At 35.0% G+C, this 21,604-nt stretch overlaps 1 protein-coding gene across 4 annotated transcripts in view; it reads right to left on the bottom strand.

Moving 5' to 3' along the window:
• The window catches only part of Moe (moesin), a 72,242-nt gene that overhangs the window by 28,097 nt on the left and 22,541 nt on the right, over nucleotides 1-21,604 (bottom strand). The window contains exon 3 of one of the 4 annotated variants that reach the window (XM_076814195.1): nucleotides 6,098-6,121. The exons of the other annotated variants lie outside the window; for them this stretch is intronic. Within the exon in view, the coding sequence (XP_076670310.1) occupies nucleotides 6,098-6,121 (24 nt within the window). The remainder of the gene's footprint in view (nucleotides 1-6,097; nucleotides 6,122-21,604) is intronic. 4 annotated transcript variants of the gene reach the window in all.

Below are 21,604 nucleotides of genomic sequence, written 5' to 3'. Positions count from 1 at the left end.
TAATAATATGTTTTGCTTTTTGACAATTTTATTTATTTTATTTTCTCGAGTCACTGTTTCTCGTGGCATAGTCAAGCGTTAGCAATTGATATCGTGTCCCCATTATAAACAATGCCAATAATTTGCCTCGAGGTACCTACGTTGCCCAAAACATTACGCGCTCCATTCAGGAGGAGCGAGCGAAACTACTGCACCATGGACGTTGGACGTGTGCTCCAAGGACGCCGATAAATCGCACTAGTCACGATTCGAAAACATGATATTACAACGAAACTACACCTAACCAAACGATTATTTACCGTTACAGTGGACCCTCCATCATCCGAACGACTATTCTATGAACGTTCTGTCATCCAAATGCTTCATTACCCCAACACTACTTAGGGTGGCTCTTATTTACTTTTGGTTAACAAAATTTTCAAGTTTTTCTTCGAGGCACCCTCCAGAATAGTTCCAAATAATTTTTAAAAAAATCAGTGTAAAGTTTGAGATCGATCGGATAAGGGGAAAGGGTGCCCCTGGGCCCTTAAACATTTAAATCATTATTTAACAGCTCGTGAAGTCGATTTTATATAATATCCTCCAAGTTATTGATTAAATAAAAAAATGTGTCAAACAAAAGTTGTAGATCCGGCCAAGGAGCATCTTTTATGTTCTATTACTTTTTCTCGTGCGACAAACGGTTTTCGAGAAAAGTCGCAAAAACTAAAATAAAAAAAAACTACCCCTCAAACTTTGAAAGTTTAAATGCTTCTAAAATATATTTTATTTATGAAGGCGAAAAAAAAGGAATTTTTATTTCTTAGGACTATTTTTTAAACATTTGGGGGGGGGGCATGTACCGAAATATGCGAAAAAGATAAAAAATGTTTTTTCTTATTTTCAGTTTTGATATGTCTTGAATGTTTCCTGAAAAATTGGAACGAAATTCACAAAAATATCGAAGATATAGACTGTATATCTTCGTGAAAATATCGAAATATGAGACTTTATATCTTCGATAATTTTGCGACTTTCGTCCCAAATTTTCAGGAAACATTCATGAAATTGAGAAAAAACATTTTTTTATCTTTTCCGCATATTTCGGCAGATGCCCCGCCCTTAAATATTTAAAAAATAGTCCTCAAAAATAAAAATTCCTTTTTTTTGTTCGCCTTCATAAATAAAAAGTGTTATAGAAGGATTAATTAAACTTCCAAAATTTGAGGAAAAAAGAGTTTGTTTTGTTTTTTTAAGTTTTTCGGACTTTTTCGAAAACCGTTTGTCGCTCGAAAAAAGTAATACAGCATAAAAGATGCTCCTTGTCCGGATCTACAACTTTTGTTTGACATATTTTTTTATTTAATCAAAAACTTGGAGGATATTATATAAAATCGACTTCGCGAGCTGTTAAATAATGATTTAAATGTTTAAGGTCCCAGGGGCACCCTTTCCCCTTATCCGATCGATCTCAAACTTTACACTGATTTTTTTAAAAATTACTTGCAACTATTCTGGAGGGTGCCCCAAAGAAAATTCAAAAGTCAAAAATAAGAGCCACCCTACGCCAACACTTTTCATCGTAAAAGACAATGCAGAACGCACTACTTGCTTTCTTCTATAACGATGAATTCTGTTTAATACGATTCCGTGTGGGCTTGACACTTCTTACGTTTATAGCGCGTGTGCCAATGAAATGTGAACGTGCAGTCGTGATAATATTGCAGAAACTACACACGAAATAATTGTGAAACTTGAAAGTGGTGAAAGTGTAATAAATATAGTACAAAAATGGTGAGTATCATCAATCAATTTTGTGTTGTTTAAAATCAGGTGTAGGAAGTTGAATTATCAAATGTCTCAACCAAACGAAAATTATTGATAATTTGATGTTGAAAATTCAGACCAAAGTGAGAGAAATGAAATCAGTGACAGCGATTACGAAATGACGCTACTTTACTTAGGTGGCATTTCGTTTACTCAATTCTTTATCAAGTCCATTTGCATCTTACAGTTACATTTCAGTACTTGTACAACATTGAAATGAAATTAAGAATATAGTATTTTAAACCTATGATTTTTTAAAGTTCACTGTGATATTCTATTTTCATTTTGTAAAAAATGTGATAGTGCAATATTGTTTAAAAAAATGTATCCAATTTATCTGCCGAAATGGCCGATACGTAAGCTTGATATTCTTTTAATTTTCTAAACTATGTTGAAACTGCCAAACGAGCAACTTCTCTAAAATTTTAACTAAAATATGAAAAATTGTAAAAAATTAATATTGTCTAAAATATTTAATATTGTACAACCACTGAGTTTGATTAATTTTCCCACACAAAAAACTAATTCTATTATGAGTTCATTACTAGTTCGAATGATGGAGGTTCTACTATCCTATGCAACGAGTGATGGTTGATTTCATACTTGACGTAAAACAATGTTAACCGAGTTAATTAGAGAAACTTTAATTAGTTACATGAGCACGGCGGAATAAACTAATTCAGATAAGAAAGAGCAACTATTACCTCTTATCAGAACTTACCTATTCACCTCCCATAAATTAATCCCATTAAAATAACGAAATTTGTAAGTAAAATTTCGAAAATTACGATCTCTGATACTTCATGAATTAATCATTTATTTCCCAACCTATTCTTCAAACTACTGCTTAGTAATTTGTTCCTGGTTCAAGCACATCATTCTATACTCATTCGAGTACCGTTTCATGATAATTCAGGCGATAAGACTTCATAACGCCTGCAAATGAGGTGCAGCATCGTTCGAATAAGAGAGGTTCAGATAAATGAAATCCTACAGCAACAGAAATGATATGGTGTCACCGAAAAATCAGATCGGGAATTATCGATCACTGGAGATAATCAATCTCGCCAAGAACAATGTATAAATAGTTATGTGTGTCCATTATGCGTTCCTTGACACAGATTCAATGATCCCTGCAAATCTCCCGACTCGTTTTCAATTAATTCCACGTACGCACAGTGATAGCCTTATATGTGTGTACATACTTGCGCAGAAGATCGCGTAATGCGTTTAGTTTTGCGGGGACACCTAGTGATAAATCTTGTAACTATATTTTCAGTAAAGTATTAATTGTTTTCTATGATCGAATCGGTATTTTCGTTTCTGAAAATTTAAAGAAATCAAGGAGACACAAGGGGGTGGAGAAATACTACAAAAACACACCAAAGAAAAATATAATATAACAGCATAACAACAGGGGTACCTAGGCGCGCGCGCGCGCGCGCGTTTGTGCAACTGTGTAGAAATGTTTACAGAAATATTGTAAAATAGAGTCCATTTCTTGGCAATAACGCTGAAATAAAGATTAAGGATATTATTCCGAAAGGGACCGGTGACCGATCGAGATGAAGTTTGTGGGAGGGGTGGGGACCCTAAATCTAAAATTGTAGCTTCGGGTATTTATTAGTTTCCGAAATATTAATAAAATATTATTGTTAATTTTTATTTTTTAATTTTTTTTGGACGTTGGTGCAGGCCCCCCTACCTGGGAACCCTCCCGTCCTGCGATTTTTTATTTTTGAAATTTTGTAACCACGGTCTGATTTTTAGCATTGCCAAACTTATATCGGTTCGCTACCATGCTTTAGAGCTATTCTTTTGGCCCGGGTACCCGATGAGACCCACGGGTAGACAAAATTACCCGGGTACCTGGGTAGACAAAATTACCCGTGTACCCGGGTAGACAGAAATTACCCATGAGATACCCGGGTAGACATAAATTACCCGTGAGATGATACCCGGATAGACATAAATTACCCGTGAGATACCCAGGTAGACATAAATTACCCGTGAGATACCCAGGTAGACAAAAATTACCCGACTACCCGGGTAGACATAAATTACCCGTGAGATGATACCCGGATAGACGTAAATTACCCGTGAGATACCCGGGTAGACAAAAATTACCCGACTACCCGGGTAGACATAAATTACCCGTGAGATGATACCCGGATAGACGTAAATTACCCGTGAGATACCCGGGTAGACATAAATTACCCGTGAGATACCCGGGTAGACATAAATTACCCGTGAGATACCTGGGTAGACATAAATTACCCGTGAGATGATACCCGGGTAGACGTAAATTACCCGTGAGATACCCGAGTAGACAAAAATTACCCGTGAGATACCCGGGTAGACATAAATTACCCGTGAGATGATACCCGGGTAGACATAAATTACCCGTGAGATACCCGGGTAGATATAAATTACCCGTGAGATACCCGGGTAGACATAAATTACCCGTGAGATACCCGGGTAGACAAAAATTACCCGACTACCCGGATACCCGTGAGACACCCGAGTAAATGAGATAGTTGAGAATTCCGATTTGACAGCCGATCGTCTTTCGACTTTCGATCATTTTCGGCTAACATCAGTAATGAACTTCAAGCTTAGAGCATATAAACATGGAAAAAGCATGCAATGGGCGAAAATGTAGACGGCGGTAGCAAGACAAAGATATAGGACGGCATTCTCAGTCGCTACTTATTCCTAAGCAAATGCTTAAGCATGCGGCATCCTCTACTAACCTAATAGCTAGTGAAGGATGCCGGTCTCACGGGTAACTTTTGTCTACCCGGGTATCTCACGGGTACCCGAGTCCCCTGCGGGTCGAGTAGTAACCTTAGAGCATATAGACATGGAGGTTTCATTGAGAGCCCGAAACTGCCGCCAACATCGTGCGAGAGAGAAAGAGATAGATACTTTCTCAATGGAGCAATCGAAAGAGGCAGAACGAGGGACTCCCAATCGCTCGCAATGCGCATGCGCCGGTGTACACCTCTCACTCGCATCAGCTCGCACATGTATTTCTCTCTCGCGTGATGTTGGCGACAGTTTCGAGGACAGGAGACATAAGGCAATGAGACATCCATGCTCTAAGACAGGCCTTCCCAAGTAGGGGAAAAAACCACTCCTGAAACACATGTTTCGGTTCTCCCTCCAACGCTACGCCTTCAGCTAAGGTGGGACGATTCCTACTACCATTCCTCCGAGGAGATAGTAACGCCGCTAGGAAGCATGTTGGGGCGCTTTAGGGTGAAAGTACCAAATGCGTCAAGTTATTATAGGAAATTTCATAATGACTTAAAAATAGTACAAAAAATTAATATTTAAACTAGCATTTGAAAATGACGTAAACAGAATTATTACTTCAGTAGTTATTACTGTATCGTTGTATGTAATAAATTTTTTTAATTCTTTTCACGTCATTTTGAAATGCTAGTTTAAATTTTAATTTTTCCTACTATTTTCAAGTCATTATGAAATTTCCTATAAAAGCTTGACACATCTGGTGCTTTCACCCTAAAGCGCCCCAACATGCTTCCTAGCGGCGTTACTGTCTCCTCGGAGAAGGGGTAGTAGGAATCGTCCCACCTTAGCTGGAGGCGTAGCGTTGGAGGGAGTACCGAAACATGTGTTTCAGGAGAGGTTTTCCCATTCTTGGGAAGGTCTGCTCTAAGGTATAGTAACAGCTCTACCATGCTTTACGCGCCTCCCTCACTAATCCAGCCCCAACCAATACTAATACCCGGGGAGAATTTGGAAAGTGGAATGCGTTGTGTCGGTATAAGTCAACAGAAATATTGTTAAGAGCAGGGACCGTGGTAAACTGATTAAAAAAAATCGGCAAGATGTACCCTGTTATGCACAATTACCCCTGTATCGTTTGAACGCGTTAATTTTATATTTGAACGCGTTAATTTTATATTTGAGGTCTTTCCACACCCCTCGTAGTACCCCCGCCAAGTTTCATCTCGACGGGCCACCACCGGTTCTTTTCGGAAGTACAGCCATAAAATAACACTACGACACTAAATTTCGTTCCAAACCTAGAATATTCCTCCATTCACTGGAATTATCCTTTGCTTACAAACACATAACAAATATCTACCAAATACAATGTTTATAAAAATCAGTGCATTGGAATCCCGCGTTCCTCATTCAAACAAAATGTTTAGTAATCGGAAATGGCGCGCAGGGTGCGCGGCCATGTAACACATAGATACGTGCAACAATATAGTGGGTAACTAAACGTATTAGGGTAATTAAACTCGTCGCAACTTACCCTAGACAAGAACGGAAGTCCACTCTTCCAGTTGTTAGTATTGTGGTTGGCATGCGTTCAAAGAATGAAAATACGAAGTTAAAGTATGCGAATAAGCGTTTTGGGTAGTCTTGGCCTAGTGCCCGCTCTTGAAATTCCCGTGTGTTTTAGATGTTCTCGGTCAAGTATCATAGTAAAACGATGATGCAAGTCGTTCGAACACGGTAATTTCAAAGACCGCTCGGTGCACTTTAACTGATTCCCCGAATGGTGATGCGCCAAAACTATTGGCAGCCGCGAACTTACGAGCCGCGGTTGCCAATTCCAATTTTGATCACATAATTTTAACCCTGTGCACAGGGAAGTTAAACTTACACACAGCATTATTTAGAACTTGTAAAAGTGGAAGAATTCGTGAGTGGTTGAATTAAACGAATTATGTAATCACTTTGAAATTACTATACTATACTTTATTCCTATTACAACTTTGTGATTACATACTGCGTTTAATAACTTCACCGTTGAGGAAAAGATTTGTGGTCGATTAAGAAGCGAATAAGTTGCAGCGCAAAAGGTTAACCTTAATATTTTATTCCCAGCAATTTTGCGTCTAATTGTTAGAATGCTGAAATGTTAAATATGATTGAGGTTTTAACACAATCGTTAGGTCACGAAATATTCCATGTATCTGACTTTCGTGATTGCCTGTGGGTCGTGGTTTGGTCTACGAATTTGGTTTTTTGTTGAAATAGATGTATTTAACCCGGCGGGAGGCGCACCCTATATTGTAAAAAAAACACGGTTTCTGAATATTTTTTTTTAACTTCGTAATTTTTATGTTAAAGTAGAGTGTTTTAAGAATCGAAGAAAATTTATGAAATATCTTAAAATCTTTATTAAAGTTCTTTAAAAAATTCTAACAAAAACTCAAACAGTCTTCATATTTTCGCAACTAGCTACTCTGTGGTAAATTTTACCCAGTAGCGCCTCCCGCCGAGTTAAAGGGAGGTTCCGGTCTAAAAATCGATTTTTTTATTTGATTTTTCGAATGTTCAACCTTTTAGGAATACGTGTTTAAAAGGATTTGTTGAAATTCGTATAATTCCCGAAGTTATAGGCATTTAAAACTTTAAACGCGTTTTTCTCGAAACAGTGTTTTCAAAACGGTGGGACCTGTATCTCCAAAAGTTATTATCCGATTCGACTGAATTTTTTTTTATTTTGAAGAATATACTTCGGGCTAGGGGGGATACCAGAAAAAATTACAAAAATTGAAAATTTATAATTTTCAAAGGCGTTGAAAGGATGAAAACTATAGGGAAAAAGTGATTTCCAAATTCAAGTGTTATTTTCTTTAAAAAAAAGAGTCATTTTTGCATTTTTTTTCTGGTTTCCCCCCTAGCCAGAAGTATATTCTTCAAAATAAAAAAGTTTCAGTCGAATCGGATAATAACTTTTGAAGATACAGGTCCCACCGATTTGGATCAATTTTTTGACGCCTTGACTTTAACGACTCCCCAGTGCCGTCTGTAATGATTAATTATAAAACAAGAAATATATTTCTATAATTTAAGACATCCTTAATACAATGCAAAAAATCCCATTAAATTATATATAGTAGTTTTCCTTTAATTAATTCCTAAAGATCACCTATTTTGGGGGGCTCTAGACCGCAACCTCCCCTTAAGGGGTCATTATGGTAGTCACGTCGCAAAATTCGGCAACATTCAGGTTTTTTTTCTCAGTGAATACAATGAATATCAATGTCAAACTTTTCTTTATTTTATTAAGTTACTTATAACGTATACGGAACAATTGTTTAAATACATTTTTAATTTTGTTTTTTCAATGTTATCTGGAGTTCAAAATCACTCCTTTGAAAAGACGGCGGGAGTGATTGCAGCTCACAGACTCACCTGAAACAAAAAAACCAAGCTGATTCTTAATCATTACAAGTACCGCTATCGCAGGTGCCAAAATTAGCCACGTAAGTCAAAATTTAACAAAATTGCGCGCATTCAAACTTGAAGTTTCGAAATTTTCCATTCTTACTTGAAGTTGAATGCGCGCAATTTTGTTAAATTTTGACTTACGTGGCTAATTCTGGCGCCTGCGATAGCGGTACTCATAATGATTAAGAATCAGTTTGGTTTATTTTTTTTTTTGCTTCAGATGAGTTTGCTTAAGGTATTTCTTTTCGAAGTCGCAATTTTGAACTCCAGATAACGTAGAAAAGACACAATTAAAAGCGTATTTAAAAAATTGTTCCGTATACATTGCAAGTAGCTTAATAAATGAAAAAAAAAGTTTGACCTTGTTATTCATTGCATTCACTGAGAAAAAAAGCCTGAATGATTACCAGAATGACCCCTTAAAGGGTACTAGGCAGTCGTTTCTGTCTAAAATTAAGCATTTCTGTTTCAATTAATTACAAAGAAACAAATTGAAACTGTGACTTGTTCTTTGGCATGAAGTTTATTAACATCATAAGCTTTAAAAAAAAAAATTGTGTAGTCAAAAATATGCATTATATATTACGCTACAGATAGATCATTAAAAAGGCTTTTTAAAAAAAGATTCTTTTGTTTTGCAGTAATAACTCAAAAACGGAGGTTGCAATCGATTAAAAAAAAATTCGAGCATCTTCACAAAATGTGTAGTTTCGGAACAAACCTAAATTAAAGTTAATGAAAACTCTTATTCTTTATGAAATGAAATTAATGAGATTTTACCATCCCTCAACCCCCAAAAGCTCAGGTCTCAGTTTCTGTTCATAAAGAATAAGAGTTTTCATTAACTTTAATTTAGGTCTGGTCCGAAACTACACATTTTGTGAAGATGCTCGAATTTTTTTTTAATCGATTACAATCTCCGTTTTTGACTTATCACTGCAAAACAAAAGAATCTTTTTTTAAAACACCTCTTTAATGATCCATCTGTAGCGCATTATATAATGCATATTTTTAAATAAACAAACAAGTTTTTTAAAGCTTATGATGTTAATAAACTTGATGCCAAAGAACAAGTCTCAGTTTCAATTTATTTCTTTGTAATTAATTGTAACAGAAATGCTTTATTTTATACAGGAACGACTGCCTAGTACCCTTGAGTTATAAATGCTCGCAGAGAATGATGAACTGAATTGAAGCTTAACGCTATTGTTAGATTGCTAGAAGCTTGATCAATCATATTCATTAATAATTTCTATGCATCCTTCTACTGAATTCTGATAAGTTCAGAAAAATTTGCACACATCGATTTAAATTAAACACCCTCTACACAATGCAGCAATGCATTGAAAACAGTTTGAGTCGTTAAGTTCTGAATAACTCATTTCGACATCAGTGCCCCATCCAGATTTTGTTTTATATCTCACGATAACCTTACCCAAATAAACGAAATAAATGATTTCATTTATTCGTTGGAACCGATGTTCCTAGTAATTCTTTAACGCAACCTAGCAGTTTCTAATTTAAATAAAAAATGGCACTGCCGAACATTTTATTCTCCTTTATCGTTGAAACGAATATAAATGTTTAAAAGACAAACGGGAAGCACGCGATAAGCAATGCGAAATAAAGGAACGATTGCGTTCTGAGAAACTCGTGTTTCGGCACGAATCACGATACTCGGAAATCGCCGAAAATATTTTGCGACAAACGGGCTGAATTATAAGATACATGCATATTCTCACGTTGCCGATAAAATATGCAGATAATTCAATTTAAAACATTTTTCCTTCTGGACGTGGCGTTCGCACCCATTGAATAAAAGATGAAAATATCAGCGGTAATTCGGTTCAGAGTTCTACAAACGTCACGAGAAGATTTAATGTACGTCGATGAATTTAACCCACGTTGGAAACAGCTGGGCGTTCAAATTCTCCAAATTTTGATTCCATCATCGACAAATAAAGTGTGAAGAGTGAGCTTTATTGGTACAGGCATAATACATCGGTATGTGCCCACGCTTTTTTGAATTTCCAAGCATTTTTTCAAGTCGTCTGATGCAGTCCGATGTTTCGAAGAATTTATTATAATTCGTGCGGTGACTTATTGGTTAAATAGGATTCTATACGTAAACCCTTACTACATATTTAATATAATGTACCCAAAAATAGGATACTTGAAGAGGCATATTTTTGAATGCGAGATTTCGACGTATTTATTTTAGGTATATCTTATTTTATTACCATTGTGTAAATTTAGCTCTCATTAGTATATTTTATATTTTATTTTGTATTACTTTTATTACCATAATTTATGTTTCGTTTTATTATCTTTGGTATATTATCAGTGCACTTTATTTATTTTTTACCATTATTATACAATACAAGGAGGACTTTATAATGTATAAGAACCTACTACACAAAGTGTCATAAATTCCTTCCCACTTCAGTAAAGTGCATAAAGTGTACAAAAGTTTCAGACAAGGAAACGTCATTTTCAATGATGAAAACTGAGCATTTTTCAAAACTATTATCTATCGTTCCATTTCTTATCTGCTCTCTAACTATAATACCACACTCTTACATCGAGGCGTGATAAACGATCATACCGAAAAAAAATTGTTTCCCGATTTATCTCTTGTTTAAAAAAAATCACCTTATTAAAAATATCGTAATATCAGTTATATATTCATAATGCATCAAGATCACATTAAACTCACGATTACCGGCCCTATGGGTCCAATAACTGAATATTAATTAAATTTAATAAATAAGTATATGTTTATTTACAAACTTCGTATTTAAAACACGTGCCAGGAGATATATCTCCTCCAACTATATAGTGCGTGCTTGTTACAACGATATTTTGATGACGTTTGGTCACATTTCTCAGCCCCCCCCCCCCCCCCTGTATACATATAACCGACAATGTATGTGCGCAACGTAATATGCTTTCTCGGTTCCGATATAAGATTATTTACCGATATTACATTTGATATCGGCTGATACGAGAGACGAGCTGCAAAATCTTTTGAAATAATTGAAAATTACGAAATTTTTCTGTAATATATTGGTATTTAAGTTCCAATGAAATCATCTCTAACGTCACTGTAAGACAGCGAAATGACGAATAAATTGTATATCAAGGCCTTTTCATACGGGGTACTTTTGTCACGACTATTTCAGGCGTATCCATACATTTTCTACTTTTTCGCCATCTTTTTAAACGATTTTATTCAGCTTCGATACTCTGTATGTTTGGTTCAATCTGGCAACTCAAATTTAGCCAACTTCCAACTATCCAATTGCCATGAAACTTTGCAGGCGTGCGTAGTTTGGATGACAATGCAATATTTAAAAAAGAAATTAACCCCTAGGGGGTGAAAAATTATCCAGTCGTCAATAAATATAACCCATAACCACAAATCAAATCAATTCAATCGACATGAAATCAGCATATATCACAAATCAAAACTTAGACACTAAAAGGTAAATAATAAAAAAATATATGAATAAAAATTTATGTTAAGCGAGTTTATTTAAAATGCATCAAAAATGAAAAAACAATCCATTTCTTGTATTCAATTTCGATGGTGTTTTTCACTTTAAATAAAATCGTGGAGCAGGATATTTTATGAAATAACATGAATCAATTTAAGGGGTTATACCTAGTCAGGCGGCCGAAAAGACGCGAATATTTGTGAATTTTTTTTTAAAGAAGCGGAAGCGTATAATTTTACAAAACTTTTTGCGTTTAAAAGAGCAACATTTAAAGAACATTTAGTAATTTTTTCGTAGAAAAATATTTAAGTTTATAATAAAGTAACAAGCGACATCCAAGAAGCATTTTTAAAAAGTTGCTGATTTTTTCCTGCAAAAATTACGCGAAAAAATCATGATTTCAACTTTAAATAGCTGCCATGTTGTTTTAACTTAATATTTCGGAAAATTTTCTCCGTCAACCTGAGGATACATTAATATACTAACGAAATCTTTTTTGTTTTTTGATTTTAGATAATCTGGTTCCGAATGGCAGTGGTCACCGCAAAACCAAATTTTTAAAAATGCTTCTTGGATGTATTTTTCTACGAAAAAATTACCAAATGTTCTTTAAATGTTGCTCTTTTAAACGCAAAAAGTTCTGTAAAAATATACGCTTCCGCTTCTTCAAAAAAAATTCACAAATATTCGCCTCTTTTCGACCGCCTCACTAGGCATAACCCCTTAATACAGAATCAAGCGTCGAAATGAATTTGTCGTGAGACATCCTGCTCTACGATTTTATTTAAAGTGAAAAACGCCATCGAAATTGGGCACAAGAAATGGATTGTTTTTTCATTTTTGGTACATTTTAAATAAAATCGTTTAACATGATTTTTTTTATTTAAACTAGCGTTGTTTCTGCAAAGTGAACATATTTGACATACCAGTCGTGAGCAACAAATGTGTCCCGCGCGAAAACTTCCATAGAGATAGTGGGTATAGTCTCTACAGTAGTTACTAAATATTATAATTCTTCTTTATTTCATATCGTTTGGACCACAGAAACAAAAAAATAATGTGGAGGCTCATATTTTTGTAATTCCATATGTTCGTTACAATTTTCTTTATAAAAATTCACATAAAATTGTCTACCTGTGTACTAGCTTCACTCTCTGGCTTCGTCGGAATATTAGATCCTGTTTTTACAAAAAAAAAATTTAATAGTCACATTCATCTGAATTGGCCAGGCATAAAGAGCTCAGGCACGTTTCGTGACCCCAGAGTTTACCGTTGGAAAGTTTTTAGGCGACAGACAAGCACAGAAACGTATAAGCTTCGTGATTTATATATTAAGATTTCTACCAACAGAAAATCTTTAATAAAGCTGTCGTGCCAAAAAATAAAGTCTTAAAGAGTAGCATTTCTTACAGCCTTCGAACTTGTGTTTACTCTTAATCTGTTAATTAATTGTAAGTGGGTTACACCTCGACCAGAAACGCTTCCGTGCAACGTGCGTTTAACGATAGTTAAAGCTGACATAATTAATATTTTCTATTGAAAATGCTGCACATTATCTAGTAATATGCTTGCTCCTTTCGAACCAGGGTGATTATTTAATTTTCGTGCCGCCTCGACGCCTCTTGCCCAATATGGAGACATTTTTGAAGGACAAGTCAACTGGTCCTCTCTGGTTAACAGGTTGATGCACAGATGTGCAATGCATTACCTGAGAACAACGTCTAGTAACTGCTGTCTATCGAAACGTCCTTGCACCGTTGGTCGATGCCATATAAATAGCTTCGAGTGTACCGCATAGAGTGAAGAAGAAAAACGGTAGAAGGGATGTGGAAGAACTGGCTACGTTCGTAGTCGGAATAGCTCCTGCTAATTACCAGAGTCTGCAAACGCGTTACGTAATAATCCAGGTAAGAGAACGCACCTGTGTAGCCTGCCTCTCCGATTCACAGGCCTGTTACGGAGCGCCAATTATTCCCTCAACGAGGTCAATTCACTCAGAATTGGAATTCGGGCTATTGGAATCATTCGATGCACAGTGGGGAAATTTCGCGATTTTATGGCCAAAAGCAAATGAAAATAAATTTTTCAATTCGACAAAATAAATGCTAATGTCAATTGAAGAACTAGTATGGGTATCAAATGCCATCAATTTTACTGTTAAATGTTTTAATACAAAGCTCGTGTAGACTCGCTAATGTTTATGTTATTAATTAATCCAGACTTTCAAGTTGCTTCGAATACTTATATCGTGTTATCCAAAGATCTGAAAATAATTTCAAGGCATGGATTCAATTCCTGGCGGCGCGTAAGATATCTTTTTGTCCTCAAAATAATTGTGTTTCGGTTTTTAATACGTAATTTATACGATTTTTAAAGTAATGTTTTAGAAATAACCTTTTCATGTAAGAATCAATTTTCAATGCATAAAATAGTTAGCAATCACATAATATCCTGCAATGATTTTCATTCCTATTTTACGTTGGACTATTTTCATTCTATAAATGCAATTATTAATTATTAATAGTTGCTAATCTTGTAATTATATGCATTTTTTTTTAAACACGATCCAGTGTGTCTTGTCTAACATATAATCTTGTCTGACATAACTGTGGCCGAGACTAGTTCACATGTTATATGTTACAAATCTTTTTAGTCTTTTTTAAACAATTTTATTCAGCTTCGAGCCTCTGTTTGATTGTTTGTATTATCTGCACTGTAGCAGAGGCATGCTCTAACAAAGAAAAAAGTGTATAAATGTAAATAATAAAAAGTCTTTATCGTTCGTAATTTTTGTAAGTGCTGTTTTTCGGATAATTTATTTCCTCGTGTCTTAGAACGTAAACGTGCCGAATTTTATATATTAAAAATAAGTTTTGAGGTTTTAACCACGAAAGTGGATATAGTTCTTCAATTGACATTTGTATTAAATTTGTAAAATTCATAATTTTCATTTCTGTAGGTTTGACCATAAAATCGCAAAATTTCCCCACTGTGCGATGGTTCGAATACCTCCTTAGAATTACTCGAATAATACGTATATTGCCTTGAATATTGCAGTAGGGTAAACCAACCAATGAATGGCGGAACTGTTGAATCTATGGACCTTTGAGATTAATACTTGAATATATTTATGTATAACAACAAAACAACTGTTGAAATTGCATTTAAATTTATTTTTCTTGAAATTTCTATAAAAATAATTACTTATTCTTATCGTAATTTAAAAAAAAATTATAATATGCAAAACGTGTAGAAGCCTAGTAAATGACCGCATACTTTTAATAAGAATTGTACTTATTAATGTTTGCTTAATACGCGAAACTAAAAATATAGGATATTAAAAGTGCAACTACACTCCATTTATAAATATACAATAATAATGTTTCAATTTATAATTGACATTTCTTTGCCTAATGGCCATTCACTGGTATGCGGTCAATTACTGGTTGGTTTATCCGATTTGAATCATCCAATGTTCGAATATTTTGGAAGTACTCGAACGTTACTAATATTTCCTCAAATATTACAATATTCGTTTCATCAAATGTTCGAATACTTGAGAAGTACTCGAACGTTACTAATATTTTCTTGAATATTGCAGTATTCGAATCATCCAATGTTCGAATATTTTGGAAGTACTCGAACGTTACTAATATTTCCTCAAATATTACAATATTCGTTTCATCAAATGTTCGAATACTTGAGAAGTACTCGAACGTTACTAATATTTTCTTGAATATTGCAGTATTCGAATCATCCAATGTTCGAATATTTTGGAAGTATTCGAACGTTACTAATATTTCCTCAAATATTACAGTATTCGAATCATCAAATGTTCGAACACTTGAGAAGTACTCGAACGTTACTAATATTTCCTTGAATATTGCAGTATTCGAATCATCAAATGTTCGACTATTTTAGAAGTACTTGAAAGTACTTGACTGTTTCGTTGAATATTGCAGTATTCGAGTCATCCAATGTTCGAATATTTTAGAAGTACTCGAACGTTACTAATATTTCCTCAAATATTACAATATTCGATTCATCAAATGTTCGAACACTTGAGAAGTACTCGAACGTTACTAATATTTCCTTGAATATTGCAGTATTTGAATCATCCAATGTTCGACTATTTTAGAAGTACTTGAAAGTACTTGACTGTTTCGTTGAATATTGCAATATTCGAGTCGTCCAATATTCGAATATTTTGGAAGTACTCGAACGTTACTAATATTTCCTCAAATATTACAGTATTCGAATCATCAAATGTTCGAATACTTGAGAAGTACTCGAACGTTACTAATATTTCCTTGAATATTGCAGTATTCGAATCATCCAATGTTCGACTATTTTAGAAGTACTTGAAAGTACTTGACTGTTTCGTTGAATATTGCAGTATTCGAGTCATCCAATGTTCGAATATTTTAGAAGTACTTGAACGTTAGGAACATTCCTGGAACATTTCAATACTCGAATGTTACATTCGAATTGTATTTTTATTCAAATACAAGACACGAATTAGCTGAGAATTCCAACGCTACACTCGCGAATTAGGGTAGTATTCGAACAATACATTCGAATTAGGACAGTATTCGAACAATTAATTTGAATTAGAGTAATATTTGAACACTGCATTCGAATGACGATAGTATTCGATTGCGACATTAGAATTGGGACTGTATTTGAATATTAAAATACGGAAAAGTTTATTTCCTGACATAATTCGATATTTTAAACTAACAAGGGGAGGACACCATGTGGTAGACACCGACTTTTATGAGCCTTGGCACGATGGATCTATGTCGAAAATAAGTAAGTAGGTTTCCGAGCGTTTCAGCCTATTGGCTTATTATCCTTAATACGGTAGATGTACCGTTTGTGGTCATTGCACACTATTTTTGGCAATGTGCATAATTATCTTATTTTTAAATTACTTGCAGATCATTATTATGTGGAGAATTTCACATCAGAAATATTTTATTTAGTATACCGCCAGAAATATAAGGTTACATTTATTGCTTACACGGAAAAATATTATATTTTTTAAGAAGTGGCCAAAACTAGTACAATACCTTAAAGTGGCCACAAATGGTGCATCTACCCTAATAAAGATATTTACATGGAAATTGTTCAAAATTTCATAGCGGCCGTGGGGTTTTAGTAGGTAAAAATCCCATACTACCCTGGCGCCCCCGGGGGATTACCCTCTGAAGGAGTCGGGGTGCCTTTTGAAGATTTCCCTAAGTTAACAAAAAAAATTTATTAAAAAAAATTATAGTTTTTTTTTAACGTGGAGACATCTTCAAAAGGCACCCCAACGCCTCCAGAAGGGAAGCTCCCACGGACGCCAGGGTGGTGTGGGATTTTTACCCACTAAAACCCCACGGCCACTATGAAATTTTTAATAATTTACATGTAAATATCTCTATTATTAAGGCCCATTGGCAGAAACGCTCGGATACCTATTTACTTATTTTTTACATAGATTCATCGTGCCAAGGCTCATCAAAATCGGTGTCTACCACATGGTGTCCTCCCCTTGTAAGTAACTTTTGTCTAAAACGTTTTTCGACTCGACAAGTAATTTGAGATTAATAGCAGAAAGGCTAGTTCGATTTGCTGATGATTACGGAGCTATTCGAATGTAGTACAGGAATATTTGAAAAATTCCATAATTCGTGTAATCAAATATTCGAATTTCATTCAATGCACAGTGGAATGCTTAAACTGCCCGAATACTGGTACAAATAAAATATTCAGGAAATACTCCTAACACAGCTCTAAGTTCATGATTAGTCAGTCAGTCATTCTTTTAAGGTTTCCCTAATAATTTCCAAATTTCCTCTATGACAAACTAATGAAAGGTAGGGGAAACCGGGGCTAGTTTGTACAGGGGGCAAGTTGATACAGACGAATTATCTCGACACCGTATATATGTAGCTCCATTTGAGCGATATATATTAAGATTGTTGTCCAATTCTTTCCTACGCTCCAGCGTACGTGTGTGTAGATTGACGTTAACAATCATTTCTTAACTGTTTTCGTTTATATAAAGAAAATGTAAATAGTTTTGATACATCCAAGTTGATCGTCCAAATAACATTTTTTCATTCATTTCGTATGTATTTTCTCAACTTTTCATTTACAATATATTAAAGAGGAAGGACCAAAGTATATTTTGGCATATTTGTTATTAAGTAATTAATGCAAACAAAAATTTAAAAAAATGAAAACCGAAAAACGTGTCAACGGTCTCCACTATTTGATAGAAAAACGGATTCTGATGATACGCTGTGAATTTTGAGTATCACTAGTGAGGCAATAATCACGCTACACGTGTCTATAATGGGGATAGTGATAACTGGATTCGGGGAAATGCTGGATGACTGGTAACCTCTTAAATTGAACAAACCTCACTACTGTTCACTACACCAATGATGTCCTACAATTTCCTACATCCCGCTAAATAAATGTTACATACATACATATACCCTTTAGATATTCAAAACTAAAAAATAAATATTATCGGCGCACCGATTCGCTCTATTTTTTCATTTACTTTTAAGTTTTAAAAATTCTTTACAGTCAAAATTCTAAATCATTTTATTTACCCTTTAGATATTTGAAAATTGCTATATATATATTTATAAGCGATCCCAATCGCCCGTATTTGCTCCTGATACTCAACGCAGTATTTTCATAAATAACTACAGATCCAAAACGAAATCATTCCGAATCAAAATGATAATTATAAAGACCGTGCACAAAAGGAAAAATTGAATTAAGTCCGCATGAATAAAATTCCACGTGCACCACAAATACCAGAGAAATTGTACGATTATTTTCTCTTAAAAAAACCATTCTGCAGGAACTCGATTGAAAGTAAAACATACCCACATATTCGAATCGCGGCGAGCAAGGTTCCAATCTGATCCAAAGAACGGTAGATGTGTACAGAGCGGCTCGTTCCGCAGCGCGATACACGCGTATCGTAAATCCGAGATAAATACTTTATTGCTGACTAAGTTTCGTCGTCTCGCTGTGTCGTGTGCTCTTAAAATAACAAAAGCTTGTGGATTTTATTCCGCAATAAATCCATGTCAGACAGTGAGCCCCCAGCTAGTAGATTCCAATTCCCTTTACGCCCTCAAGCTCACTGCTCTCGAATATTTTATTTCATTTACAACATCAATTGCCGGTGAATGCGAACATTAATGGTTCGCTTCAGTTGAATCTTCTTGTAATATTATTCATTTATTAACACTCAGAATATTCCTCTGACCGCGATAAAAAATTGCACCTAAAATTACACGTCGCAGTCGACGAAGTTTGTAACTTTAACTGGCGTCTGTGTGTTTTCTCGCCGAGGGGTTTGCGCGCCCTGTGCATGGTTTTCGCGTTATTTTCTGGAAAGCATCGTGAGAATTGGCCAGAAGTGCCCGAATGTGTACTTTGAAAACAAACCGCGCGAGGAACTCGCTCTCCACGTTTAATACAAAAATTTTCCGACAGATGCGGTCGTTCGGAAAGACTTGACCGACGTAACCCGTTGCCGACCATGTATTAGAGTAAAAACTGTGGAATTTTCATTGCACTTGCTGTAATTAAAACATCAAAATTTAATGTTACGTTTATTCAGCGACAGCTGTTAATGGGCTAAAGGGACATTCTTCAGATGTTGCACCACTGGAGGTGTTAATATACCTCCTTGCTCGGGTACTCGTAATAAGTGTATTTAGTAGCCCATTCCAGATTTTAGTGGTCTATGTAAATTACGTTTAAATGATGTTAGGAAATTAGTAGAGAAATGTGTGTAATTATTATGGAAATTTGCACGATAATAACGCGATAAGTTCAGTTAAAAATGAAACATTTTTCTGAATGGTCCAGAAGGTGCTGGGAATTTGATTAAATGTCAAGGAAGTGGACGTGTAACATTTTTAGCCTTGGTATGAGACTAAAAGCAAACACTATTCTTCGATCTCTAAGGATTATTTATACACAATATATTAATTTATATAAAAAAAATAGAAGAGACTATAATTCTATTTTACGTAGGATACTTAGGTTAACGAGAAATATTTTTACTGTATTCGTTAGACTTTCAATTGTTAAATATTTTCCCTTAAAATCTTGAGGAATATAACAACAGTGGAAATTGGAATCATAAACAAGGCTAAATGAGAATTGTATTTTAAATACACGGGGGAAAATCAAAGTATTCTGTGTTAATGCAGGTATCCTGTATAAAGTACAGTCTGTTATTGTCTGCATTCTACAAGAGCGGGGGATTAATTACAGCAATTAATCAATCCCCTTCAATCACCTGTCGCAAGTAATGTTGCTGTAAGCAAGCCTATCATTATCGCGTGCCTGTAATTTAAACTACACCAAATAAATGAAAATATTCGAAGCTGTTCGAAATTCTTAAAGTAGACAATTTTAAAATACACCTACGTGAAATATTTTTAGCAAAACGGTAATGTAGGAACTTCACAGGAAATATTAATTATGGAGGAAGCAATAAAGGAAACGCGGAAGCTCAATTTTATGACGATTACCAACACATGATGCAAAAAAAAGGACATATACATGATGTCACGTAATAAGTATTCTAATTTATAGGAGTCGAAAGTACAGAACGACGTTTTTTTTTTAGATTCTTTCAATGCATCATAAAGGTGAGAAAAATTTCAAGTCACGAATGACCCCAGTGTATATTTTATGAATACCCCGTTGTTAATAGCACCTTGTTTCTAGAATCTTAAAAATCAACAACAATTCTGTTAACAACTCTGGTTCCTTTCTCAGGTACATCAACATACCATAAAAACTACCTTAAACAAAAAAAAATTAAAAATTTGCAATTCTGGTGACAATGAAAATGCATAATACATAGTGCAATATATAAATGGACGATTAAAAACTTCATCATCATTAAATTACTTCGTATCTGAATTTATTCTCGTGTACAAATCCGAATAGCAATTATTTTTGTTTGACAATATACAATTTAATGTGCTTCAGTTTATATATGATTAGATTTGCAGCTATTAGAGATTGTATACATTTATTTATTACAAATGTTCATACACATATTTATCATAGCAAATGTTACACTTTTTTAAGAATACAAATTTTGTAAAAAAAAAAGTTACTTTCACCTATGCGAAATTTGTCCAGCCTTGTATGAAAGTTCGCTCAGAACGTGTTCTTAAATACGGTAATATATGCGTGCTTAATACCGTCTTTCCTGGACGGCTAACTGTTTTTTAATAATCAGTTTTTTTTTTAGGTATAATTCGCATTTTCCCGTTATCAAGATTTTAAGTTCCGTGGATTTCAACGTACAATTGGAAACTTCTTTAAAAGGATCTTGTGCTATAAGAACGCGTTCGATACGTGTGCACTGTGCGGCTTCGGGCAATGGTATTCTTCTACCCATAAAAGATCCGCGCGCAAAGTAATCGGAATTAAGAGCAACGCGCGACAAACGCGCGTAACTTGTGTTACTCTCGGCTCGAACGTACGACCTCTTTTAAAAGGGTTAATAAGAACCAAAGAGAAAGCAGCGTCTCGTGTACAAGTTTTGATGAAAGACGACGATGATGAACTAGAACGTAGTTGCTCGACAAGCGACTGACATTAAACCGGGTACACACGGGCTTAAAGTGCAATCTGTGCGTAATCAGACGTGTAAAGCGGGGTCCACATGGGCGTAGCGCAACATTTAGTGTAATGTTACGTGTAAGGCTGGGTACTGACGGGTGTAATGCGGCATATAATGCACCATGGAAGGCAGGGCACAAAAGGGGCGAATGTAGGGTAAACTTGTCTAACAAGTTCCCGAACCCGAAAATTCAGAAAATTCAAAAAATTCTGAAACTTTGTGAATAAGCAGGGGATTTGCTCCTGATTACAATGAAATTTTTGTTTGCTGCCCAAATTCACTCGAAGGGGGTGAAAATTAACCCCCGAAAATTCGGCTATTTTTAGATTTTGTGTTATAACTCGCGAACTGTAAGAGATAGAAAAAAAGTTTCCAGACAAAAGTTACTTCTTTTCATTAGATCTAGCAT

The sequence above is a fragment of the Andrena cerasifolii genome, chromosome 1, assembly GCF_050908995.1.
Source record: "Andrena cerasifolii isolate SP2316 chromosome 1, iyAndCera1_principal, whole genome shotgun sequence".
Classification (NCBI taxonomy): domain Eukaryota; kingdom Metazoa; phylum Arthropoda; class Insecta; order Hymenoptera; family Andrenidae; genus Andrena; species Andrena cerasifolii.
Note: the sequence above shows the minus strand (reverse complement) of the source record. Positions and strands in the feature narration are given on the sequence as shown.